General features: G+C 42.4%; 2 protein-coding genes across 2 annotated transcripts in view; both read right to left on the reverse strand.

Moving 5' to 3' along the window:
* Nucleotides 1–5,900: 5,900 nt before the first annotated feature.
* On the reverse strand, nt 5,901–8,859 carry foxl3 (forkhead box L3). The gene is made up of 3 exons (XM_034559001.1): nt 8,571–8,859; nt 7,337–7,505; nt 5,901–7,093 (listed from the first exon to the last, which is right to left on the reverse strand). Exons 1-3 carry the CDS (start codon nt 8,675–8,677, stop codon nt 6,620–6,622), a joined length of 750 nt encoding a protein of 249 aa, XP_034414892.1. The 5' UTR covers nt 8,678–8,859; the 3' UTR covers nt 5,901–6,619.
* Nucleotides 8,860–12,600: 3,741 nt separating this feature from the next.
* fam20cb (FAM20C golgi associated secretory pathway kinase b) overlaps nt 12,601–27,204 on the reverse strand; it is a 46,210-nt gene continuing 31,606 nt past the window's right edge. The window contains exons 4-12 of the mRNA XM_034559553.1: nt 20,341–20,433; nt 17,412–17,527; nt 16,573–16,753; nt 16,025–16,134; nt 15,801–15,882; nt 15,034–15,093; nt 14,699–14,849; nt 14,219–14,387; nt 12,601–14,107 (exon numbers count right to left, since the gene is read on the reverse strand). Of these exons, the coding sequence (XP_034415444.1) occupies nt 14,271–14,387; nt 14,699–14,849; nt 15,034–15,093; nt 15,801–15,882; nt 16,025–16,134; nt 16,573–16,753; nt 17,412–17,527; nt 20,341–20,433 (910 nt within the window). The 3' untranslated portion in view covers nt 12,601–14,107; nt 14,219–14,270. The remainder of the gene's footprint in view (nt 14,108–14,218; nt 14,388–14,698; nt 14,850–15,033; nt 15,094–15,800; nt 15,883–16,024; nt 16,135–16,572; nt 16,754–17,411; nt 17,528–20,340; nt 20,434–27,204) is intronic.

The raw sequence follows: 27,204 nt of genomic DNA on the forward strand, positions 1-27,204 counted from the left end.
TGTCAATATCATTTTGGAGGGCATGTTATGGATTTTATTAGATGGTTTGAAGTGGAGAGATGGGGAATGACATCCAACAAAGATGCATGTCAGTTGGTGCCTTAACCCAGAGGCCACCAGGTCTCCCTTATCATTTTTATATTTTAAAGAAATGTAGACGATCACAAACTGTTCATATAGTTCCCCAGAAACTTCTCACTTTGATTTTAATTGTTCAGATTTGTTAACAGTAGTTGTGCCTGTAATCTACATACAGTACATCATATGACATTATAATGTCATCTACTGTAAAGCAATTCAGTGGCATGTTTTATTTATGTTATGTTGTTACTTATCCCTGCCTACTGTATATGGGAAATGTTGTACTTTTTACTCCACTACATTATTTAATTGTACTCACTAGTTACTTTGCAGCTTCAGATTAATACTACTAAATATTATTGGATTATAAAATGATCACTATCATGTAAGACACCCAACAGTATATAAAGTATTTAACTGCTTTACCACCTCTAACATTAAAGTGATGGACATATTAATGCATCGGTTTTTGTAATTCAATGATTTAATGGACTGCATGGCCCCTTTTTAAGGTATTTCAACAAGTTAAAAGAATTGGGGGCGCTATAAGGCATAATTAACCTTTCAATGACACCTTGTAATCACGTTTAGTGGAAAACAAGTGGTGTGTCCTATGTGTCTCTTTTCTTGAGGCAATTCATAGGCTAAAACTGTCATATCTGTTATTTTTAAAAGTTATATTTCGAATGTGAAAGCCACAAACACGTAATGACAACATTAATGTAAAATAAAGGATAATTTATTCGTGCCTATACTGTTTTGTGTTTCATCAAATAGGAGGTTGCAGGCAGACTCATGTTTTGTGGCTGCCTATTTTATTATGTTTATGAAGACTGTGTACAAGAAGTGGGCGTAGCCGTTGTGACGTCACCTGTTGGTTGGTGGACGGCCGTTTTGAATCCTCGACTTCGGCATTTTGGATCTTGTCCATCGCCATTAATTTACCAAGTGGATATCATGCTGTATTAAAGAAGACTTTAAACTATAGCTAGTGACCATAAACTACAAGTTCACAATGTTTACTGAGATAATAAATCAGAGAAGTAGAGTAACCTTCTCTGAGACTTCCATACAATCTGACTTCCAGAGGAGTCGCCCCCTGATGGCGAGTAGCAAGTATGTCATAGTATATCATGAAAATGTCTTAGTATAATGCCATACATCATAAAAACACAGGAATGGAGAGACTCTTATATGTCAGTCAAGTTCAAAACCAGTATGTTTCAAATGTTTCAGGCCAGGGGGATTTTTAAAAGTGTCAAAAAGCACACATCTGTTGAGCAAACGTACCCACTCGCATTCAAAATGAAGAGCCCAATATGATCAGAATCCTTATGCAGTAATTCACTGTCCAGCAGTAGAGCTGAAATAAGTGGTTTTAATAACCTCAGATAAAGGTCCTGCACACAAATGTCTATTTTTAGAAGATGAGAAGAATATAATACCGTGGCTGTTTAAGGATGACATCACTTCACACCTGAACAAACTGAATTTAAAGATGCAGAACAATTCAGTTCATTTTATTAAACTAAGTACTTTATTCTAAGATGCGTACTTAAAAAAAAAAGCTTTATGTATTATATTTCTTTATCCTGTCCTAATTTGAATTGAAATGAGAGAAGATCATTTATTTATTATTAGACAATCATTTATAATTGATCCAGTTCAATTTGAAATCTCACAATGAATATTCTTGGGATATTGTTGTATATTTGAAATAATATTAATAATAACACATTTTATTTGTATAGCGCCTTAAAAGGTACTCAAGGCACTTTACACGGTAAAGACAAATAAATAGAAGCAACAACAATATAACAAATAGTATCACAGGCTAAATGCAGATTTAAATAAATGGGTTTTAAGTGCTGTTTTGAAAGAGTGATGGAGACCGTCTGAGGTGATGGGGGAGAGAGTTCCAGAGGGAGGGGGGGTAAGGAGGTGGGCTTCTTCCGATATGAGGTGGCGGGTGGGAGCGTGTCGGTGCAGGAGGTCTGAAGGTATGAGGGGGTTCAGGGTTGTGAAGGTGAGGTGAGCAGGAGAATCTGGAACTGGATGCTGTGCCGTATGGGGAGCCAGTGGAGCTTTGGACGGTGGAGAAATGACAGTCAGTTGTTGAGTACATACAGTTAATACAACTGCTACTTAAATAGGATATATAGGATATCACTGAAGCAAACTGAGGCTAATACAAAATGCTAATGAAAAGAAAATACATTGGTGGGTGCACAATATGTATTAACACCATTACGTTATTTCTGATTGTAATTATGATACTGACAGGAAGTTAGTTGGAACATTGATTATAATACTGACCGGTCTGCTGAAAGTCAACAACAACACTGAACATCCCAGGGACGGGACGGGAAGCAAGTGGCGCTTCTTTTTCCGCTTGCTGGGTACGGAGGTCTGGGGGTATGGGGGTCACTTGGATCTCCCCTAACCCATAACCATCATGAAAATATAATAGGCATGTTAGTGACTACTAGCTGTTATGGACTAAAGGAGGAGGCAGTGCCAATGCCCCAACCTTTCTCCAATGAATATGTGTGCCTGCTGTGGTCTTATAGTATAGTATATAATATTATATATATATAATATAGTATAGCATAGGTAGTATAGCATAATTAATGAGCTGTTTACATAGTAAACAACCCAAAGTTATTGTTTTTACTGCCTGTTGGCTTAGCTACTTGGTGGAACTTGTTGAGTTGAAGGGACTCAGCCCTGAAATGGGACTCCTCGGGCTCACGGCTTATGTTGTTTAGGAAAGTCGAAAGTTTGGTTGGTAAGGGATGCAACTGCTTTTGTGTTTACCACAGAAATAACTGACATCAGATTGCATTTTCATTTGCAATTTTCAAGTAGTTTGAAAATTGCATTTTAAAAATGTGCATTTCAATGATATTAATGGAAAATAAGGTTGCATTTTTTTGTACAACATTGTATTTACATTTTCAAGTTTGAATTATATTTTAATATTGCCCTTCGAAAATTAAACAGCTTTTCCTTTTTAATTGTACATATGGTCGTAGAGCACTGTTTAGCGCTCATGCAAGGGTAAAATTGGATTATTGTAATTCATGTTTTTCTCAAAAAACACATACATACGAGGAAAAATGGTGTGCTATTTTGGAATTGCATTTCATTTTCAAGTTTACTCTAATATTATTAAAGTCCTCTATGGGCTTCCATAGCGCCCAACAGTGGGTCCAAGGATCTAATCATGACCCTCTAGCGCAAGGACCTTTCCTGAAACTTTACCACATGTGGAGTGTTTATTAAATGAGAACTGACAAATTTCTGAGTTATATTTTCATTTGAATGTCAAGCCCTTTCTTTTATCAAATTGACTATTTTCCATTTTCTTTCTGGAAACAGCACTTCTGGTGTTCCTAGCAGGGACATCCATCTGACAGGCAAAATGTAAACACGTCCACCAACTGCCACACACACACACACACACACACACACACGCACATGCACGCACGCACACACGCACACACACACACACACACACACACACACACACACACACACACACACACACGCACACACACACATCCCTGCATACTGGATGTGTGTACCAGCAGATGTGTGTATTTTAAAGGCCTCGAGCTGTTTCCCAGTTCTTCATTAGCTGGTAGCTCATACTGTCTTTCCAGTGTCGATCATTCATACTCCTTCAGCCACAGAGGGAGAAAACGCTAAAGTAAACACTAATATTTATCTTCATCCCCACCACAGCTTCGGTGCAATCTGATCGCTAAACAAGCACTCAAGATTAAATGACCTAATTGTGTTTATGATTTACTTTATATTAACGTTGCAGATCAACGGTTTTCCCAATTTCTTTTACCTGCCATTCTGCTGTTTCTCGCCCTGAGCTGCTCGTTTTACCTGGCACCGTAATGAAGTCTCGAAAACTAAATAAATTCCCACACGCCTAAATGAGAAATAGAATTGCACATAATTATGAACAGAATGTGAGAAGCATTAACTAGGAATGAAAACCAAACGGATGAATTTAGAATAGTTATTTAATAGAGGCCATTCATTGGGACAATGTGCCAGTAGCTACAGTTTCATATATATTCCCCGACAACATAATATGTGCATTGACTTTTCGGGCCTGACTGGTACCTTGCTTTCTCTTTAGCTGCTTCAAAAGAGCCCCGTAGCCTCGGAGCACTTTATGCTAAGTTAATTTACCCAAATATATATCCGCGGCATCATGGCAACATCAACAACTTTGTTAATGGAAACTTGCTGATCCATAAACATTTGTGCAGCCGCAGACGTTTGCTGGGGGGCAGTTCACATATGAATGTTAAAAAGCCACAGATCGATGAGGGGCATTTGCAAAGGAGGCATAAGGTGTGTTTAATTATAATTGCGTCGGGAGGTTTGTGTGTGTTTGTCGGGGGAGGTGTTGCTGTTAAGGCTCAGGCAGGGGCCTCTGTATTTAAATAGGGTCACATCTCGGCCTCACCTTGCAAGTGTTATGCTATATTAAATGCCACTCATGTTAAGTGCGTTGAAACCCTCCTCTGATGTAGTCAAGACATAATATAAAGGTTAAATTGAAAAATGTCCCTTCAACGGCACAGGGACACACTATGATTGATCTCTCTTATACAGGCAAGGTTTGCCAGACCTCCGTTTCGTTAGGCCTCTTTTAAGTGTGTGTGAATACAATGTGTGATATTAACAAGGGTGGGGCGGGGCGGGGGCGGGGGGGGGGGGGATTAGAATTTAAGTGTCAATCAATCAAGACCTCAAAAGGTCAATGAGAAATATTACGAAACTGTTTGCAAAAGGAGGGTCTGAAACAAGCGCTCAGTCATAATAGGACCACTTTTAGTTTTTACATCGTCCTACTGGCACAAGCACAGGCGTTACTGATATTAAAAAGTAAAAAATCCCAGTATGCCGTTGCAGTGTCAGCTTGGCCCAAATCCACACGACTTATCAATTCCGTGCATGTTTTTGTATGTAGTGTGTTTGCAATGGAAAAGTGTCAAAATGGAATATAATCAAAGTGCAAATACAAGTTTTTGATTGTGCTGTTGAGGCCATTCTCTCACAAAGGATAACAAATAAGTGAGTTGTGGTGATATCTAAAATGAAACATTGAGCGTTCCATGCTAATGTATTAAGTATTAACTATTCTTATAATATGTGGTTTTAGTAAAAAAAACGGAAGGAAAAAAATTGAAAATGGTGCAATATATGTACGTGCAATGGCAGTCAAACTGTAATCTTAGATTGACACTGTCTATTAAACTTAATGTAAAGACGGCAACATGTTTCTGTTCCCTGAGGGGTTCCTCGTATGGTATCACCACAACTAGATGTTCCTTTGTGTATTGCATTGTGGGACAGTTGACTACAACAGTCCAATCAATCATCAAACGCTTTTAATATCCTAAATGTTGGCACTTTTTCAACATGATTTTTGTAGCATGGGGTTGGGACCAAACGGCTATCTTTGTTTTATCTAATTGTAAAGTCATAGCTTGACTGGCGTATATATTAATAACAATAATTTGTATAATTTGTATGTTTCATGTATTTAGGATATGCCAACAGTGAGTCAGCACGGACAGAATCTGAAGCCGCTTAATCATTAATCTTGTTAATTACATCTTTTCCTACTGTGACATGTCAAAAGGTCTTTCTTCCACATTGTATTCATCTGCTGGAGGAGGAAAGAGTAGTAATATGCAATATGTAACAAACACACGTACGTATACTCTGGAGAATTTACCTTTCAGTGAAGGATGGATTCTGGATTTTTCAATGAGGGAGAAGGAATTTATGTAGTTTTTTAATTTAATAACATTTTTAACAAGGGAATAAATATTTCTTTAGTTTTATCTTTATTAGACGACAAGAGTATTTGTATACCTACAGTATGTCTTAGACTTGTCTGGAGGGGATGTTTGAAAACACAAGGTTTGTACTGCTGAACTCATTTGTTGTGACATTCACACACAAAAAAGACTAAATGTTCCATTAATGAGTATTCAATCTGAGAAACTACACACATTATATTTAAGTTTGACAGGCAGCATTGTCTGGCCAACCATAAGATTATGCATAAACTCTTCTTTAATGAAGAAAATAATTTCACATTTTTGATCAGAAGATAATCCAGTGGAGTTTGTTTTTTGACTAATGTGATTTTTAAAGCATTTTTTCTTATTTGCGCTCATGACTCCTGTGTACATACATATATACATAATACTGTAAACCTAGTCTATGTCAGCACTAGACACCGTACGTACAGTATAATAACAATATGAAAACGGTACTGATCACATTTTATATTTTTGATGAATTCTTCGTCAGCATGGTGCTTTCTTTAAGTGAACTTTTCTCCACCTAGAATCCATCCCACAATACTGTACCTCTATACTTTGCACCTCATTTACATTTTCAAGTTAGTCAAATCGCTTCTGTGGAGTCCTCACAGTACTTCCCACTTTTGGACACAGACGATAAAGAAAGAAGAAGTCCATCTCTCTTTCCTCTCTTACAGAGTCCAGAAGTGCAGGTTCAGGTGTTGGGACTCCAGGACATGTATGGGAGGCCCTGTTGGCCCTATGTGAACGGGGCCGTGGGAGGATCTATACCCGGACAGGGGCGGATCCGGAGTGGATAGGATGTAGTCAATGCTAAATTTGATCTCTGACTCTGGTTTCCCATGCTGGGTGGGGTTTGGGATGAGGTGGTTTGGCGGGGGGCCTGGCCTCGGCCTCTCAGGGTTCAAAGGGCAGACAGTGGAGTCGGGTTCGGGGCGCCGAGCTGCGGGGACGTGCTGATTGCTGTGGCTTTCCAACGGGTGGAAAGGGGTTTCTTTTGAATCCCGAAAGCCGATCTTCATGTTCCTCCTGCGCCGGCGCCGCCGAAAGTTGCCGTTTTCAAACAGGTCGAGCATCGACTCACAGCCACTGGCGAAGGTCCAGTAGTTTCCCTTTCCTTTCTCATTGCCCTCTGTACGAGGAACCTGCGTGGAAACACAACGAATACTTAACAAAGATACCAAATATCGCACCAACAATATCACAAAGAGAAGTAATTATGATATTCCTGCGAGGGAAAAGAAAAGAAAAGGCAATAAACTAGACATATTTCCTCTTCCTCTAATATAAAAAGGGACATATTCAATCTTTTAAAACAATAATACATGTAAAGCTCCCTTTCACAGGCAACATGTGAATATCTTGTGTGACAGACACACACAATGCACCTTGATGAAGCAGCTGTTGAGAGACAGGTTGTGCCTGATGGAGTTCTGCCAGGCTCTCTGGTTGGAGCGGTAGTAAGGAAACCTCTTCATGATGAACTCGTAGATGCCCGACAGAGTGACCCGCTGCTCGGGACTCTGCTGGATGGCCATGGCTATCAGAGCTATGTAGCTGACACACACACACACACACACACACACACACACACTGTTAAGGCGAGAGAAGATAGACACGTGATAAAGGCTCTCGATCGTTGCGTTTTGTTGACGTTTGTGCGTGAAAATTGGGAGAATTACAAATGATATTAATTGTTTCCTTGAGTGTATTCTCGCTTTGCTGGATCTTGTTCAAATTGGTAACGCTTATTCCCTTTTGCCACAAACTGCTGCTGACAATTCGATGAAGGAAACTAAATCTCGAAATGACCAGTTTGCACTGTTATTCTAGCAAATTAAAATATATGTTGTGAGTTACAGTATATGATGCATATATTACGTTAAAAAAAAAGAAGAAGATATGTACAGCTTAATATCTCGAATCCTATAACAGAAATCTGAATGGACTTATTTGGGTTTTGTTGGGGGTTGTGCGACACTAACATCATTGTCTCTGATCATCAGTCCAGCACTACATATATGAGCAATTCTCATAAATTCTCATAAACTAATATTACAAGGTTTGACCTGTTTATGACACCAAAGAGAATATTATGGTAAAGTATGGGGATGGAATGGAAGGTATTGAATTGTTGCTTTAATTAAATTAATTCAAGTTTAAACAGATGCAGTAGCCACAAGAAACTAAACTGCTGTATAAAAAATATCTTTACATTTATATTATGCGAGAAATCATGAAACTAAATAAATGAAGAAGAAAAGAAATGTAGAAGAAAAATCTAAAGTGCAAATGATGAAAAACTGTATATCTAAGAATGCCTAAGATATATTTGTGATTTGTGTTATGTATTTTTGTATTACACAGGATACAAGCCTACGTTGTGTTTACAGATAAACTGAATTAGGTTGCACTAAAACAACTTTTTGTATTGCCCAATATATCAAAGACATCACATGCTCAGATAATATGAAAAACTATTCTAAAAAGGAAAAAGAAAGAACAATAATGTCTTTACATAACATTCAAAACCTACTACATGTGTTTGGCATACTGGCAGACAAAGGGGATGTAAAACAACTTGTTCAACATTACATGAAGTAAAAAGGAAATGCTCCATACCTGTATGCGGGTCGACACATTTTCTTCTCTTCGTCTGTGCTGGAGGAGGGATATCCGTCTCCATCGTAATTAAAACAGTTGAAGGGGTAGTTAGAGTTATCGAACATTGCTACACTTGGAGGACTCGGATGTGGGATCCAAAACTGTTTGTGTCATCTGACTCTTCTGGTCGAAGCCCAGCAGCAACACCTCGTCCTGCTGCTCTGCTGTGCCACCATGCTCTGCTCAGCCAGCTGACACTCTGAGCTCCGCTGATGACGGCTGCCTCCAGCCCCCCTCTCTCTGCAGCGTCCTAGCTGCTTTCCAGGAACGGACTCAGGGCCACCCCTCTGAGGTCCTTGACCTCTTTGTACCGGTCTTTTCAGGTTTTAGATTCACAGATTTCTAATATTTAACACAAGCACTGCACACATTTTTTCCGATTTCCAAGTCAGGGCGAAAAACTGAAGATGGCCCCCGTTCAAATGAACTTATATTTTGTGTGCGCAGTTAAATACAAGACAGTCTTTAAAACCTTAATACACTTAAGACTTAAACTTACATGAAATAAGAACAATAGCCCGTGGGCTTCAGTGCACCAAAATGACCCGTGGCTTCATGCTTGGCAGGCTGACAGGGTACTTTGATCCCTTTCATATTTGTATTTGAATCGTTGCATGAATGAAAGCAGTAGAATATAGCACACAAAAAAGTAGGCAATCATGAATGAAATAAGTAGAATATAGCCCACAAAAAGTGGGCAATCATTCAAATAGATGACCAATAACCAATAAATAACCAATATTGTTTTTCAAATTAAAACTTGATTATGTAAAGTTGCGAGCATGCTTAAAGCTGTTGGACACGTTTAGTAGAAGTCAGAGGATGTTTTTTATCTGAAGAGTAAAAATGTAAAGTGCATCAAACAGGAAATGCTTAAATGCAGAGCTCGTGGGCTTCAGTGCACCAAAATGACCCGCGGCTTCATGCTATAGCTGTTAGGCTTGGCAGGTCGAGCAGGGTACTTTGATCCCCTTCATATTTGTATTTTCAACATCATGCAACCCCTGTGCTGTGGGGTATGTTTGCGCTTGCTGAACAATAAATATAACCTATCTTTGGTCAGTTTCCAGACCCAGGGTTCAATCAGACAAATTCCATAAAAAAAGTGACACAGACGTCATCTTTTCTTATTCCACGTATTCCTCTTTCTGTCAAAAAACCTGCCGCCTACAATACCCACAATGCAACTCGACTGAAGCCAGTTCTGTTGGAGATTGTTAAACTGGGAGCTGCTAATGTGGCCTCGAGCCTCCAGCCTCAAGCTGAGATGAGGAGCACGCTGCTGTATAAAGGTCGGCTGAGCTCACTTCTTTATAACTCCTCACCTCCAGATTTCTTTATTCATTCTCACACCTGTGGGCTTTGACTTGAGTCAAACTCTGACTCAAGTGACATCACTTGAGGTAATTATCAGATGTTCACATATGCAGTAGTACTTACCTGTAAACCTTGTAAAAAAGACACTTAGTAGAGTGCCCTTTAACTTCGACTCGACTAAGCCAGTCCAGTCTCACAGTAGCAGCCTGGTGGTCGATGTGCTGTACAAGGCGGCTCCCCCCCCCCCCCCCCCCCCCCCCCCCCCCCCCCCCCCCCCCCCCCCCTCTCCCGCTCCGGCAGGATTCTGGGTGGTCCACTGGGCCAGTAGGCTGCCTTCATGTTTTATTTTACCTCTTTTATAGCCTAATCTCCCTAACTGTACTTAAAACAGCAATCCACAAACCAACAAACAAGATCCTTTGCATCTTTGTTTTCTTTTTCTCTTCGTTAAACTCTTGGTGTGTGTGTGTGTGTGCGCGTGCGTGCGTGTGTGTGTATGTGTGTGCGTGTCTCCACTCTGGCAGACGTTTAGTCAACAACGGGAAGTTTTGTAGATGTTATCTATAATGCTCTATAATGGCCATAAATTGTTTCCGTGTCTATAAAAAAGGGGGATGTGTATTTTCAAGGGATCTAAACGATGCAATTGGAGGTCTCCCGTGAGCGACTGAGGCCGGGAAAACAGCCCAAGGCCCAGCAGGCCTGTGTGTGTGGCCCCGCTGGTGCAGGAGGAGCCTATAAGCGCTGTATTCTCCATTATTCTGACTAATGAAGCAGTTAAAAGGTCAACGCAGTGCTCAATTTTAGGTGCAGGCCCAAATTGTTTTAGATGGCTTCATGAAAAGCGGCATCTTGAAGCATGAAACAGAATCTGGATTTATATCCGTTGTGTTTGTGTCCGTCTGGATCTTTTCTTTTCTCTCGGGAAATTGTGTTTTTCACGTACAGGTCAAATGAATTGAGTCTAGCAATAAATTAATAAATAATATATTAATATATCAAATAAAACACTCACTGGCCATTTTCTTTGCATTGTGTAATTCTATTTGTCAAACTTTCCAGTACAGTTAACACTGATAAGACTTTTGTAGAGCACTGGAGCTTCTGTTTCTTTCTTAAATGAAATGATCGGATTACTTTCAACACCACAGCTGTTAATATATTAAATGTTCTGCTTTATAAACCTAACCACAAAGCAACATAATTGACTTCATTGAACATGTCACTACTTTAGTGCTTAAATGACCATTTAACTGTTCACTCCAGACAAGAAAAACAGCTTATTTTTCTTTTTTTTTACTAAACTGTAAATAGAGCAACAGAGAGAAGCAGTGTAGAGGAGAAGAGGAGGTCACCATATCAGGTTGGTCTGAACTGAGATCAGATAAGCGCCACATGACTCACTCCCATGACGAGGCTTCCTCTGGCGTCCTGTCTGCGGCCTGCTGCGCTGATTACAGCCCTTAGTTCTCCTCTGGTCACTCTGTGTCCCTCTGATGGTTGTCTCAGACTTCCTCCATGCATAGCACTGTATGCCTGTATGCCTGTGTGTGTGCGTGCGTGTGCGTGCGTATGTGTGTGCGTGTGTGTACATGCATTTATGTAAACCAGCCAAGTAGCTTTTCCGCGGGCTGTTCTGTGAGGAAAGGTTATCACAACACAACAGAGCACTGGGAACAGTAAACATGCTTGCACACGGAGCTCGGGCTGAGGGCCATTTTCCTTTGCACGTGCTGTGCAGCCATCTTCACTGCCACCATCTACTGTTCAATAACAATGGGTCATGGATAAGGACTCGGATCTCCATGAGTCCGTCATTGTATTCTTTGTCAAATTCCTTGAAGATTCCTTTAAATCAAAATCTGCTGAGGGTGGGGGGGGGGGAGCATTGCGACAAGTTTGGTGCCAATTCAATGGTCAGTTTGCAATTTATAGAAGTGTGATATGGAAACGTCAACCCTCAAGGGCTCAGCAGGTTTCCAGCATGGCACACTTTTGAGATATCTGAAGGTTTAACTTTCAGAACATTTGCTGCTGCTCGACATCAAATGACTCCGTAAAAAAAGACTGCAAACCAACACTGGTTGAGAACAAAGAATGTTGAAGCAATACACATATTTTCTGAGGGTTAGGGTTTAGCTTAACACACACACACAATTTGACATGAGGTCACGCTTGAGGTCAAGAAATAATTTTGGATAATTTTCTACATATCATACTTTAGTCTTGTGTGTGACTGGAGTGGTAGTTTAACTGTTGACTGAAGAAGCGATACGTTGTAATCCTTAAGGTGAAAGTACTTAGTGCTTCTTTAAAGGGAAACAGATCTAATTTAACATGTCAAAGTTATTCAATAATCATGTAAACTATTACTCAGCTCGTGAAAACAGTGGAGATAATTGTTTAAATGTACAGAATTGTTTTATTTATCTTGCTCCTTTCAAAGGATGTCTATGTGCAGGTTCCACCTAAAGCTGCACCCTAGCAATATTGTTCTAAAGCGCTAACCATTATTATCGCTTATGCTTCTCAGGTTGTAAGACTCTGTTGTTGAACTATAAGGATGATAATCTCCCGTGATGATGTAATATATAACATTAAATATGTATATTAAAACATATACAATCTCACATCATACTACTGGTGATAAGGAACAAAGCACTATGTTATTCTGCTTATTTAGTTTTATTGCACTTTTACCATGATGCAAAGAAATGGAGAAAAGAATCCACAGAAACAATGAGTTGAATACAAATTTAAAAAAAGAATCCTTTTCACTTGAACATCATCTAAGGTTCACTATGGACTCACCCATATGTCCAGACACACTGAACTAACCTGACACAGAACTATGGGAATGTAGAATAAAACCCTTGTGAAACAGATGGAGTCAGCACAAACATATATGTAGACCTCAGAATCTTACCTCGAGCTCGTACCTGGGAGGAGTTCAAATCATTCTGCTATGAAACCAGACATTCAAGTATTTCTATCATTGCACAGGCACTAGATTTTCCTACTGTATATATTAACTTTCAGCCAGCGACTGAATCATTGACGCCAACAGTTAAAAGCTATCTGCTGTTGGTAATGAATGAAATATACATCCTGAAAAATAATCTCTCCACAACAGCAACATCTGGACATCCAATATATTACAAAGAAACAATAATTTAAAACTATTAGTGTGACATTTGGCTTTTGGTAACATATAACTAACCTCATATCTGTTGCGCTGAAAGAAAGAAAAAAAAAAAGAGACAGTTGCTGGATTAAATGTTGTAAACGCGCTTGATAAGAACCAATTCTTTGATAACCAAGTTTAAAGTGAACTTGATACTTGGAAATGGGGTGAAATATGGAGGGTTAACTTTACCGAGAGGCACGGACCTGGCAGCTACTTTTGCACATGCTCAGTTTGCCCCCTTTTGGACAAATGAGGAAGTGCACCACTGTGATGAAAACTCTACGATTAGTATTCATTTCAAATAATAAATATGAACTTCAATAAATACTCTCTCAAGTACAAGAAACATTTATGGGAAAAATTAAAAGACAAATCAGGAGTAAACCTGCACTCCAATCAAATATCTTGAATACAAATGATAAAACGCTGAATCAACTCAGCAGCAATCAAATAAAGAAAGAGACTATGTAATAAAACCTAATTTTGATAATTAAGACACCAGGGAGTCCACCTCTACATCCTCCTCCACCGTGAGTGTTCAACCCAAACACTTGCAATACCAACAATACGTAGAAGAACACATAATTCAGCTTGTGAAGAGAGAGAGAGGTGGGGTGGGGGGGTGGTGGTGGTGGTGGGGGGGTGGGGGGAGGTTCTTTACAAGTCTCTCAGAATTCACTGAATTCAAAAAAGGGTCCTGAACAAGACAGAGAGAGAAAGTGTCTCTTGCCAGACTTTCATGGTTTGGTAGTGCTGCGGTGGGGTTGTCACAACGCTCGAGTCAGGGTTGGGTCATTTAAGGATTCTAGGTGATGTGGGGGGTGGTTCAGTTCAGTTTGTGAGCCGGCCCCAGATCCGTCCAGAACTCTTCGACGTCACCTTGGAGCATCTGTACAGTTTAAGTCATTGCACTTGTTTGTCGAGGTCCGGTCCCATCCAGCAGGCTTCCACGTCCAGACAGCTCATATTAACCTCAGGCAGACAGGCTTCCCTGAAAGTTCGGCAAAAAAGAAAAAAATAATCGAGCCATCTGAGGAACTCAGTACAGATGGAGCTCACCTGTGTTACAGGATGCCAGTTCAGTTTAAAGAGAAAGACTCACTCTCCTATCTCCGGGGAGTCAGTCCTACATAGCTGCCAGCGCCCCCGGACAGCTACCTCCGTCGCGGGCCATTGTGGGCGTGGTCTGTCCCTTGGTACCCGTGGAGGTCGTCCTCGACAACGTAACTGTAGCCCTCCTTTTCGATGCATTCTGACAGCACATTCAGCGCCTATTGTGACAATAAAAAATACCACAAGACAAGAGAAACGGTTTAATTGTTGACGAGAGGAGAAAGCTGATTTTACTCACTGTTAGAGGTCAAATAAGGTCAACGTGTTTAATGGTCTTTTGACCTTTTCAACCTAAGCTGCATGTCTTTGGACTGTGGGAGGAAGCCGGAGAACCCGGAGAAAACCCACACTGCCCCGGGAAGAACATGCAAAGTCCACACAGAAGGAATCTGCGACCTAGAGCCATCACGTTATAGAGGTTCGAATAATAAAGTAAAATAACTGTACAAAATGAGTGTGTAGCACTGACCAGGCGTAGTCGTCGGTCCATGGCATCCAGGTGTGGCTGGATGAGGATGGGACTAAGGCGCTCCCTCACCAGGGATTCTGCCATGAGCATGGACAGCTTGTATTCTTCCTTAGCCAGCAGCTGCAGACGCAAGTGGGTCGACTTCCTTACCCTGCAGTAAGAGAGCGGCCGGAGGGGGCGTTGGTATCATACACATTCATACCCATATGCTTGACAATACTAATAATGTGACTAGCCGACTCATCACATGTGCAAATCCTGCTTTTATTTTGCACGTTGATCAATAAAGTCATAAGGCCCTTCTGATCAAGCTTCATTGAAATAACAGTTCTTACCTGCAGCACTGGGTCAGCGGCACCAGAATGGATACCTCATCGTGGGAGTGCTTTCCAAAGCTAAGGGGAAAAGATGAAGGTTGAACCATTTGATTAGTGTGACCGCTTCTGTTATCCATGATCTTATTATTTCTTATGTCCTCCTTTTGGCTCGGCTTTAACTCCGAAACGGTTTACGCTACACATATTATTCATTTATTTGTAGTTATTTATTTATATATGTGCATTATTCTGTGCGGTTTCCTGCGTGTTTCATAAAAATGCAGGAGTGCATACATTTGCTAATAAGCTATCCTGAAAAACAAGAGGATTTCTTATTATGATTTATTTAAAGACAACCCCATGGACATAATTTATACATCGTATAAATCCTATCCCACACTTATTAACCATTTATGAATTATACTCGGCAAAGCATTAAAGCGAGATGATGGGCCTCTTGGGGCCAGGGGTTATATCTATAATAAGACTTTCGAGAGGCGACGTGTACGGCCAGATTGTTTCTCAGGTAGCCAGTTGACACGATTGCGCCTCGCTCGATGCGTTCTTTTGCCCTCTACGCGGGCGGTTTATCTGCATTCAACCAAAGCTTGCTCAAACACGATTGGTCAAATAGGACGCGGACGACAAACGGAAATCCGAACGCTTCCGATGCCAAAATGCCGAAATCCGTTAATAGAGATTAGTGGAATAATGAATGCAGCACATGGAAATCGGTTTGACAATATTTGCATTTCGACCTGTGGAATTACAGCGCAGTGGCTCACCCTCTGCCGTTGTCCAGGTGGATGATGACCGTCTCATTGCCGAACTTTTCGAATGTCTCATAATGGTGGCGATCCATGTTCCCTGCGTTGGAATACAAGCAGCCGGCGGTGAAACGGAGAGAGAGCACCACATACTGTGCGTTATATACTGTTCACTTGCACACAACACTGTTTTCCCCCATTATTGACCTCTGCTTTGACCTCCACAGGACTTTGAAACTCACCCATGAGGAAGTCAAAGACGGTCATGTCCATTATGTCCAGCAGTCGGGTCCCGCTGTCATACGGCGGAGTCTGTTTGACTTCCTCGCAGTAGTCCGGGTCCACCTCCCATCTGAAGAATTTAGTACATCACAGAAACATCTAGTTCACGTTTCTAATTCATAAGCTCGTATGCATCTACTTTGCAAACAAATCACCAAAATCCAATTCGTTTAGCCTTTCAACATGTTTGTTCTAATCTATTTTTTAAATGATTTTGGTAAACTTGGATCTTTCCCCCCTCCCCCAATCATAACAAGATTGTTTCTTCTGTAGCAGGATCTGTACACTTTGTTTTATTCCATTAGTATGTCCGTCAGCGCTAACTTGATTTACATGATATCTTCTTACACACCGCAGACCTCTTGCTCAGCTCTCACGAGTCACGGCCCCTGGCATCTGACAGAAAGTGTAATGACTATCCTCGGAGAGCTGGGCCTACAGTGAACCCCTCAGCGTCTGCTTGGTTCAGTGAACGCAGCACTCTCTGAGAGCAGGATCCATCTCTTACTCTGCCTTCTTGCGCTTGTGGTAGGAGCGTCTCCACGGGTTCCTCCAGGTCTTGCGCTTGGCGAGGGCCAGGTCCGGGAGGAAGGCCGCCAGGGATCCTTCTATCTGGTCCGGTTTACCGCACAGAGCGTGCTCGGTGGAGCAGTAGTACGAGCACTCTCCGTAGAAACACACGTTGTTGGCTGAAATTTGGAGAAAAAAAGAGCACACATTGTTACGGCTGCTTTGTCAAACTATTGTTTATAGAGATTACAAATGGACAGTTCGGTATGTTCTATTAGCCCGCTCAGTGTTCAATACTTCAAATGTGACTACACCCACTTTTAATCCTCTTGAAGTGCACACACACAATTTAAAGGCCACTTTTCCCAAGACATTCAGCAACTTGTGTTAATTGCTGAGATTGTCAGTAATTTTTAATCCCGTGAAAGTTTTCCACGTGTATAATATGTAATGTAAAAGTTGCATCGCTAATTCACTGTCGTGCTCTGGCACAAGCCAGAGTCCCCTGATAATGCTAATCCCATGCAAATTAATATCACAGTAATTCAGGGCACATAATTAGCTGTGCTCTGCATTATGAAGAAGGAAACTGTTCATTTTTCGCTGAGCTTTAACTTTTTGCATTATGAATAAATATAGTTGAAGATGGCACAGATGGCATTTATTTAATTTGTCTTCTTCTGAGATCACCACATCATTTTGGGGTGCCCATAACTAGAATTTAACAGAGTACGGCTCAACTTAAATGTGTGCAAATTTTCATTTATTCTTATCTTGCTGTGTTTCGAAAATGTGTCTCGAAAAAAACAATAACTCTGCCATTTCTTCCGTTTTCACCTGGTGAAATAAAGAAGGTCCTCCAGAGCTTTTTATCTTGTGTGACATCTCGTATCTCTTTCGTCATGTTGAGAAGTCTGCCGGCCACGGGAGGGACACGACGAAAGTCCAGGATCCTACGGGACAGAGACACATACTGAGGGGTTACATTCAGAATATCAGAATACAGCAGAAGTTGTTAAAACCGCACTGCTCCTCTGAGCCACAAATAACACAGATATCTATATCCCAAGTGTCCATTTGCGATAGAAACAAAGATGCTTCTTATAACTCCAGAACTTGCCTGTAATCATGACATTTGAAGTGTTACTGAAGAACTGTAGTGTAGCAACAAGTACAAGCTCTGTGCAAATATATGCAGAAAAGCCACAGATCACCTCAGACAGGGCTTGACTCCACAATCCCTGGCTTAAGAGGCCAGCGTCTTATCCATTAAGTCACTGTGGCAAGCAAACATGGTAATGTGGGCAAATTATACTCATGTAATTCCCTGCTACTACCAGCAGGGGGCACTGTGACACAAGTCCTGACCTGACAGTTACGCCACCTGATGGAAGACGTTTGTGTTTTCTATGTGGATATCATTTTTTACATCAAACACATTTCTCAACTCGCACAAAACTTTCCGGTCTAATATATTTCCAGATGACGGTTTTACTGAGAGATTGCGTGAGCGTCTGCTCGTGTGCGTGCCACATGTCGTCAATACCAGCCAGCTGCAACATCAGCACGGGCTCTTTAAAAATTGATAACCCTGACTACACCTAATGGCCAAGGCCTGAGGGGAGAGAGACACAGAAAGAGAGAGTAAGATTAAAAACGGGGCCCGGGGGGGAATAAAAGGAGAGAGATAGAGAGACATGGGAGAAGCTGCCGGAAAAAGAGAGCCGTTAACCGAGAGCTCGTCATATAAATGATGCCATCAAGTAGAGTGGTGGCGGGCTGAGTGAGACGGGCACACACAGTCACGTCTCTTTCCCCTGACACAGGATGAAGCGTCGCAAAGCACAGTGTGGCCTGCTGGGCCCGGGCCTGCTGCCATAGGGCTGGCTTCAGTGCACTCCATCACTCTTTTTTTCTTCCATCCTTGTCCCTTTGATAACCTCGTTCCCACGGTGACATTTTGAACTTGTGTTATATTCAGGGCGGGACAGACCCCCACGCTCAGAGCTGTGCATGAACAGTGTCAATCATCATTGTACGAGACGCCAGTGGGTATTGGAGCTATAGAGTTTAATATTTGAAGGTCACGTTGGTCATTGTATGTCTTTATATCTGCTCGCTCTCTTTCCTAATGCAGCAACACCAAGTGCACTTCCCATTTAAATCCAATCACATAAATTAATGATGCTTACAGCAGTGTAGCCTATGTGGCTGTGTGTGTGTGTGTGTGTGTATGTGTGTGTGTGCGAATACTGCTTTTAAAGAGCCTGTGTGTGTCTGCCGGCCCCCTGGGAGGCAGTGTAGCCTAAGCCTCTGCACCAGCAGCAGCAGCGGCAGCAGTTCTGTAGCCAGGCTCTAATTTAGAACAGACAAAATAAGGAAAAAAATAAAGCGCTGCTTTTGGCAAACCCTGCCTGGCTTATATTTAGAATGGGCACAGGGCCTTTCATGCCTTTGGTTTTTCTCCTCTCCCCCTTAACCCACACATATGCTGTGTGTGAGCGTATTTTCATGCATGTGTGTTTGTGTGTGTGTGTGTGTGTAGAGGAGGACCAGATGTGTAGGAGACTGGTGGAGAAAGCTGCTGCTAATGCAATTGCTGCTGAACTGTGTCATTGTGCCTGAAGGAAAAGCAGACTACCCGCTGTGGCCCTAGTGTGTGTGTGTGTGTGTGTGTGTGTGTGTGTATGTGTGTGTGTGTGTGAATGGACATGTATGTGACTGACCTCAGAATCATCTTGTATCACCAGCATTCACACCACAACACAAGCTTGTAATAACACACAGCCACAGTGACGTCGGTTTGACTTTATTCGCGGCGCTTTCGCTGGCTGATCGGAGGACCCTCGTGAGCTTTTCTCTTTTCATTAAAGTCTCTGGGGGCAGGCAGACGGGCAGGCCAGCCATAAAGTGTTAGCCTTTGTAAAGGCAGTGAAGTCAGAGAAGCGTGGTGGTTAGCTAGGCAAGGAGGCTGCAGTCATTATTCAGTCAGATGCTCGCTGTGGGAGGGCGGCATTCATTCGCTGTGACTCATGGCCTCTCGGAGCTCGCAGCCTCCACTGTGCGGGCCCCGGCTCACACCGCTCCACGGGTTTGAGAAAGAGAAGGTTTTTTTCTGGGGGACAAGAAGCGGTGGAAAGGGAAAGCAAATGGACAAAGTACTCGTGAGGTGTTCATGCACAAAGGGAAATGCCGGCAGTCCTGGGTGCGTTCACCACACACAGACCTGTGTCGCCATATTGGGGGAAAGACTTTGCAAACACATATCTTAAAGCTTCACTGTGGAACAAAAGGTGCCCAGTTATGGCTTGGCGTTCTGCAGGTTTTTGTCCCTCCTGGGTGGTTAATGAGCTGACACGAGGAGAATCAAATTAGCAATCAGGGAGGAAACACAAACCTGCAGGACGTTGGCCCTCGAGGATGGAAAGAAGCACTTGGGCTTGAAGGAGTTAGAGCAGATTCAAGAACATTGGATTTTTTTTCCTTATTTAGTTGAAAAAGTTTTGTAGCATCGGGGATAGTTTTTCCGGACCGGACATCCGCTGCTAAACCTGAGGGTAATGTAGCCACCCGGCTTTGACAAGGAAGAAGAATGCATGGCATTAAAGAGATGATAGATATCTCTGGTTCTACTGCTTTGATTTTGATCTTTTTTCTAAAAAAAAAAAAACAGCCCAATGTGAGTCCAGCAGAGACCTACGTCATGACAACCATGATGTCCCGAGTAACATGTACCACACACCTCTGAGACATAATGGAAACTTACTTGTCCAGATGAAAGGCGGCTATCTCAGCGTTGTGTCTTTCAAAGTCAGAGAAATAGAAGAAGTCTGGTGGGGTCTCCTGCTCCCGGGTTTGCCTGCAGAGGCACAATGGACAAAAAGCATACAGGTCAGCTATAACGGTCACGAGGTGCTACTCAAATAATGAGTCAGTTCATCACAAATCGTTCCATCGTAACCTTGTCTAACATCATATATTTATGTCACACAACATTGCAGCACAAAGACAACATACCAACAGGAATTCCATATTACAGTCTTTTGCTGGGTGTACTGCTCACTGATATTGGTGCATTGGATACGAATCAATCATGTCAGCAACACATCTTCATGTCTCACTACAAAGGGGCCCGGTCAGTGATAAAAACACGTTGGCTTTACACCTGTGTACCTAACACTGCCCAACAGTGTTTGTGAGCAATAACCAAGACGCAATAAATACGTGTCCTTGCCTCACAAGAAAAGCCCTCGTCGCAGTTACGGTGGGTGTTTTGTGGGGCAACTACAAGAGGAGACAATCGAAGGTCAGAGTCTTCCTCCTGAAGCGCCCACTCCTGTTCTCGATCTGTAACCTATTTCTGCCCAGCTCTGATCCTTCCCCAAAAAAACTGCCTTTCCGCACACATTCTGCCTTAAAGCTCTTACTGGAGGGGAAAGAGGCTCTTAAAGGCTTAAATCCCAGAGCTGATGGAGGATGGCCAGGATGGGGCAGGACAGACTGGGGTGAAAAATGCAAAGTTAAAGGAAATAGGAGGTGGAAAGAGTCCCGAGAAGGTGCGGAATGTATAAATATGTTAATGTATTTTAAAAATACAAGGACAGCAGTCCAGTCCATCAACAATTTGCTATCTTTTTTCAGAGAAGCTGCGTATTTCAGTTATTTTTCCTTTCATACACAGTGCCTTCTCTCTTTTTTTTTTTTTTATTGACAACAGTAAATACTTTCCAGGAAGGCAGCTGAGTGTAATGATTTGGACGGCAGCCTCTGCCAATTCTGCTTCAGCTAGTTGAGGGAGATGAGAAGAATGGAAAACTATCTTTTCCCTTTCTCTCCCTCTCTCTCTCTATCCCTCCGGACGCCTCTCTCGGGTTTATTTTGCTCAAAATCCTCTATCTCACCTCCTCTGCTTCTCCTCTTTCCCTCACGCAGAATTGTTTTTCTCTACTTTCTCTTAATACTTTATATCTGTCTTTCTGTCCGTGTCTCTCTCTCTCTCTCTCTCTCTCTCTCTCTCCCTCTCTCCGTTCCATCCGTCGCTCCCTTCCTCAGCTGGCTGGCTGATTGTAACTCCACAGCTGCGTGGCTCACATATGCACCAGTCATTAACTAACCCAACATAGAGCCCAGAAACACACTCATCCACGAAACAAAAAAACATTTTCCTCCTCTCTTTATCTGTATTTCTCTCATCTTTCTCCATCCTCGATCACTCTGTGAGCGTTTGACAGGCAGCCGCGTGCAAAGCGAAACCAAAAATCATCCAGTGTTATAATACATGTTGTGTGTTTAGCTGCCAATTTTCACTGTCTATGATCAGCGTCACAATTAAAACCCATTTCCCCTCGTCTATATTTCAGCCACTTTCCTCACTCCTCTCTGCCGCTCATTCCTCACTTCCACACGTCAATGGCCTCTTGATTGTATCACTCTCTTTTCCTGGATAGCCTTGCTTCAGGGACAAAGCTCTCGCTCCACATCAAGGAATAATGATACTGACTTTGAAAGCTGAGCGAAGTGTCTATTTACACCAGTCAAGCTCAACAGTGTCATTCAGTCCCAGCTGCGTCATCGACGGGGACAGTTTGTGCAGAGTCAGGTCCGGAAGTTATTTCCCACCAGATGTAAGAAAATTAGTCTTGGACCAATAACACAGTGATGCTTTTTGGAGACTAAAATATGTTGAGATTAAAACTGAGGCTAAAACCTCCATGTGTAACAAGCTCTGATCTGTTCTTTTGGTGGTCGACGGCAACTATATGGGAATTAACAGCATTTTGTAAAATACACTGACTAGCTTTAGTATTTCATGACCGAGCTGACCATACAGGAGCATCGCCATGGAGATTTCTTCGTGGATAAGCATGAGCAAACATTCTAGTGCAATGATTCACGGTCAGTCAGCCTTAAAGAAATCCACAAGCATACTTCACATGGTCCTACTACATTGCTGTCTCTATAGGGGAGGGCACCACAATAAGCTGCTGTATTAAGCTGCAATACGCCACCAAAACACAACCCGATGAGGCGTTACACGTTATGTGTCACTGTTCTCCTGTAAATCAGTGAACGCCTGTATGAGGGAAGACAATGTGAACACAAGCATGTGTTTGTATTTGAGACGCATTGCTCTGCCTGTGGTCGGCTTGCACCGATGTTCTCCTCTCGCTGAATGTCAGCCAGGAAGCAGGAAGGCTGGATAATTACCGTGATCCACATCCAATTCAAATGTCGATAAAGTTATTTAGAGCATGGCATGATGCCCCCCACTGACCAGGAACAAAGAAAGAAAGAAAGAAAGAGGAAGAAGCGGAGAAGAGATAAAGTGCACCGAAGGCACTGGAGTTAAATAGGGAGGATAGCCAGGCACAGAGAAGAGGATGCACAACAAAGATAATTTCTTGGTGCTTTTTGAACTGAACAAATATGCATAACGTTATGTCTGAATCCTCCAACAGCAGCACCTGTGTTCAGCCCAATCTGAGTGTGTGCTGATCAAGCAAACCCCCATCAGGGGCATGTTGTTTCAACGAAGCTGTGCTGCCAACACAAGGTAGGGGAAACATACATAAATGCATGACCACATTAATAAAGTCTATAAATGTTTGAATACACAGTATGCACCGAGCTCAGAGAAAACAGAGAGGCGGGCAGAGATGTTGGTTACTCAAGAGCTTCTCGTCTCATTCACTTTGGACTGCCTGGTTGAGCTTAACCTTTGAAATATTTACAAAACCACATCTGAGTTATGCTGAATGATAAGTAGATATCTTGCACCAGGCTGCCAGAAGAAGCATACATTTCTTTTCCACCTCGGCATAGTAGAACTGCCAAATGCTGTTATGTAAGGACAGAAGGAATAGTGTATTCTTCAAGTGGGGGTTTGGTGGCGCCACTATAGCCAGCTGTCGACACCGACATCAGATCTTTTATCATCGGCAGCAGGTGAGACGGACTGAGCCGAGCATGCCCAGTCTGACCCTGGCCTTGCTGTAAACACATAGTTTACACTGGGTGGGCAGACAGTTTCTTGGCTCCGCTCCCCGCTCCGAGGGGCCCGGCAGTCAGTGGGACAGCAGAGGTCTATCAGCACTTGCACTGCAGTGTAAGAATATAAAAGGTGAATGAGAGCGCAGCATCTGGAGAATCTACCTGTGCTACAGTGCACAGCGGCGACATAGCTGCCAACACCGGCGAAGAAAGAGAGAGAGAGAGTAGTAGGGAAAGAGGGCACTTCCCTTTTACCCCCGCTATTAACCCTCGAATCAGGTGTTTGGCCTCAAGCTGCAAATAAATACAAAAAAACATTCAGATTCACTCTGTCCAGATGCCTACAGTGGTGAGTTATAACCAATAGTCATACTCCTACACAGAGAAGCTTAACAGTAGATGTATTATCCCTTAGGTTAAAAAGATAAATCGACCAAGATGGTATACTTTGCACGAGTCTGCTCAGTTCGCTGATACGCTGCTTTTTGTGGGTACCAACATGTTGTTACTACAATGATTCTGTGTTCAGTGCTCCTTTAACTCCTGCTTACAGTAATTGCAGTGACTAACTTGTTTACCTTGTTAGGCTTTAAATGTCATATTCAACTTAAATCATGTACAAAGTGCGTCTCTGGTTGAGCACTTCTGGATGCTCGCCTCCCAAATCCATGTTTCCATCAGTGTTGCAGTGGGGTCATGCATTATGAAGGATCCACAAGTTGTGACAGTCTCAGCATTACGCATGAAGGCATTTCACTGTGAATTCCTTCCACACAACTGAATAAACACTGGGCTTTATTTTCTTTCTCAGTATCTTTCTCCAGGATTTCTGTTTCATCTGAGCTGAATTATGATTGACTATCAGAATGTTGTCTACTTTGACTTTACATAAGCGTGAACATCTCATCCAAAGTGCTTATGATACCCAACGTATCCATGTGACACAGAAACATTTGGGCATGGCATTAAAAAGGAGTTTTATCTGGTTTCAAAGTCAAACTGGCAACCGATCACCTTAAGCCTCTAGCTATGGTCGTAGGCCACAGTGGAGGAGCAAAAAGATACGCTCTGAAATATAAAAGGACAAGGGCATCTTCCAGCCCCAGCGGGTTTCCACCAAAGGGCTGACTCCACACACTTGTCACACATCATCCGTCAAACCCACGGGCACGGCAAAGTGAGCGCACGCTCACACACACACACACACATTCCATAATCTACACAAATATAGGATCATAATGTACTGCACACACGCGCCACACACACACAACACACACACACACACACACACACACCACACACACACACACACACACCACACAGAAGCAGCTTGAAAGGGTTTTTTGAAACCTCAAGAGGGGGTGGTTGAGCTGCGAGGAGGCAGGTAAGCTTTTAATGCATGAGAGGGTAAGATAGAGAATCCCCATCTATGGGTCAACAAAAAGAAGAAGGAAAAAAACACTGCAGGGAGATGGAAGGAGGCGGCACTTGTTTTGTCTCAAGCATGACGCACGTGAAGGATGACCTTTTGGGCAATGACATTTGATAAATTGAGGCAAAAAAAGGCCTTTCACCAGCATATGAGGCAGACGTACCTGCACGTTTGCCTCTGACGATACGCGTTACCGTTGACTGGTGACGCTGCCGTTACCCGGCGTTGTAATCGCATGTCTGCAACCAGGTTTTTGCCACACGAATTGCACACTGTGACAGGTTGATTTGTATGGAGTAAGTGATCTGTAGGTGGGACACGGAGATGACATTTGGTGTTTGACTGGGAACGGACGGACAGACGAAGACGGAAATAAGCAAGGAAAAGGGGAAAGGATGGGGGAAGGAAAGACACAAAGGAATAAAGAAATGAGGAGGAAGGAATGAAGAGGAAGTGAACGTGAAAGAAAGATGAGAGATGGGGAGTAGTTCTAAATATGGGAAAGCTACTTGGAGCTCGGCTTCTCTGCAAAAGATCTAAAATATTGCAATCTTTCTGTATACATTTATATTTTCTTCTGTATATTTGTTAATATTTTGGTGCATTAACCCTTTTGTTGTGTTGACAAAGGTTAAAACTGACATTATATATAATCTTTTGAGATATTTCTGGTGAAGAAAATGAGTCTGGAGCCTTTCTGTCAGCATGTAAAACAGAATAAAAAATAGAAATCAGAATTGGCCAAGACAATTGCAATCAGTGAAATAGGGAGCGTGTGGTCAAGTTGAATTGGCAAGTGGTTAGACACTCACCCACAAAAAATAGGGCCACCCGAAAAGCCACGGTGTAACTTCAACAAGTACAAAATAAGGATGGAAGAAAAACGATGGTTATTTCAAAGGCACTACAATTTGTAAGAAAAACAACCCTCAATACTTGAAATATAAAGACAACAGCTGATTTCAATCTACACATTTACAGATGCTATACCTTCAAACCATAGTGTGTGCAGTCATCATGAAATAACTATAACTAGCACACCACAAACACCCAAGGGATCTCTAAACAACCTTCACACCCTGTGATCCAGGTGTGTGTGTGTGTGTGTGTGTCAGGTTTTTTGTGTGTGGTTCGGGTTATGTGTGTCGCAGTCTCTAAGTGTGATGGCTGTCATAGCTCCCCGGGCACTGCAGTGCTCTTCATCCTTTTCCTTCTACTCCTCCTCCTCCCCTTTCGTCCCTTACCCCTTCAGATCCAGGCCTGACATACAGAGAGACAGCTGTTTCCTTCCAGCAAAGCCCCCCCTCCCTCTCTCTATCTCTCTCTCTTTGACACATTGACACACACACAGACAAATAGGTATGGTGTGCACACACAATTTGAGAGAGACAGATTAGGATAGACACAGGACGAGAGCCACAAATAGGCATAATACAGGGTACACACACACACACACACACACACACACACCAGCAAGAGGATGAAAGTACAGAGCGCTAGCGTACTGAAAACTAGGATAACACACACAAACACATATTGTAAAAACACCCATCACAACCTGCCTTCTTTCCTAGAAATTCTCCATTATTAAAAATAGCTATGTATTCATGGTTAAATGCACCAGTTCATCGACGTTAGCCGTGATTCCCATACATCACAATGTGTGCGAGTGAAGATAATGTCAATATAATGAATTATGCAAAGGAGATCATTTAAAAAGAAACTGCATCCTGTTTCTAGTTTAGCCTCAGAGTCCTCGGGGGAAGCACCACGTTAATGAAGGCATCCTGCATTAGCCAACGCCTTCACAACAATACGTTTTTTTCTTCTTCTTTCCTTTTTCAATCTGGAGGCACTTCAAGGAGGCATGAGCTTCAGTAAAGAATAGCCTTAAATGAAAATCACTGAGCAAAACACAGCTATTAGAGGTTTCGCGCGTGGCAGGGCACCCTGAAGAGTGTTGGCTGTGACGGAGGAGGAGGGAGACGCCGGAGAAACCATGTTCAACGACATTGTTGTGGACCGGCTTTTTAGATGAACGGAGGAGACAAGGGACCGACTGGTGAAATATGTGGGCCATTAGTTTAAATCTATAAGTCATTCTCTTTGCATTAATCCTTTATAGAGAGGCCCGCATGTACAGACTCACTCACTGTTATATCCCGAGAGCTACAATGCTCCACCCAGCCCTCTCCTCCTCTCCTGCTG

The sequence above is a fragment of the Cyclopterus lumpus genome, chromosome 19, assembly GCF_009769545.1.
Source record: "Cyclopterus lumpus isolate fCycLum1 chromosome 19, fCycLum1.pri, whole genome shotgun sequence".
Lineage (NCBI taxonomy): Eukaryota > Metazoa > Chordata > Actinopteri > Perciformes > Cyclopteridae > Cyclopterus > Cyclopterus lumpus.

Bases quoted from the DNA above. Each gene is read 5' to 3' on its own strand.
- foxl3 (XM_034559001.1), bottom strand. From the start codon at position 8,677: ATGTTCGATAACTCTAACTACCCCTTCAACTGTTTTAATTACGATGGA. The intron at 7,506-8,570 runs GTATGGAGCATT...TGTGTGTGTCAG, and splicing joins ATGTGTCGACCCGCATACAG to CTACATAGCTCTGATAGCCA. The intron at 7,094-7,336 runs GTGCATTGTGTG...GTTTCCACGCAG, and splicing joins TCAACAGCTGCTTCATCAAG to GTTCCTCGTACAGAGGGCAA.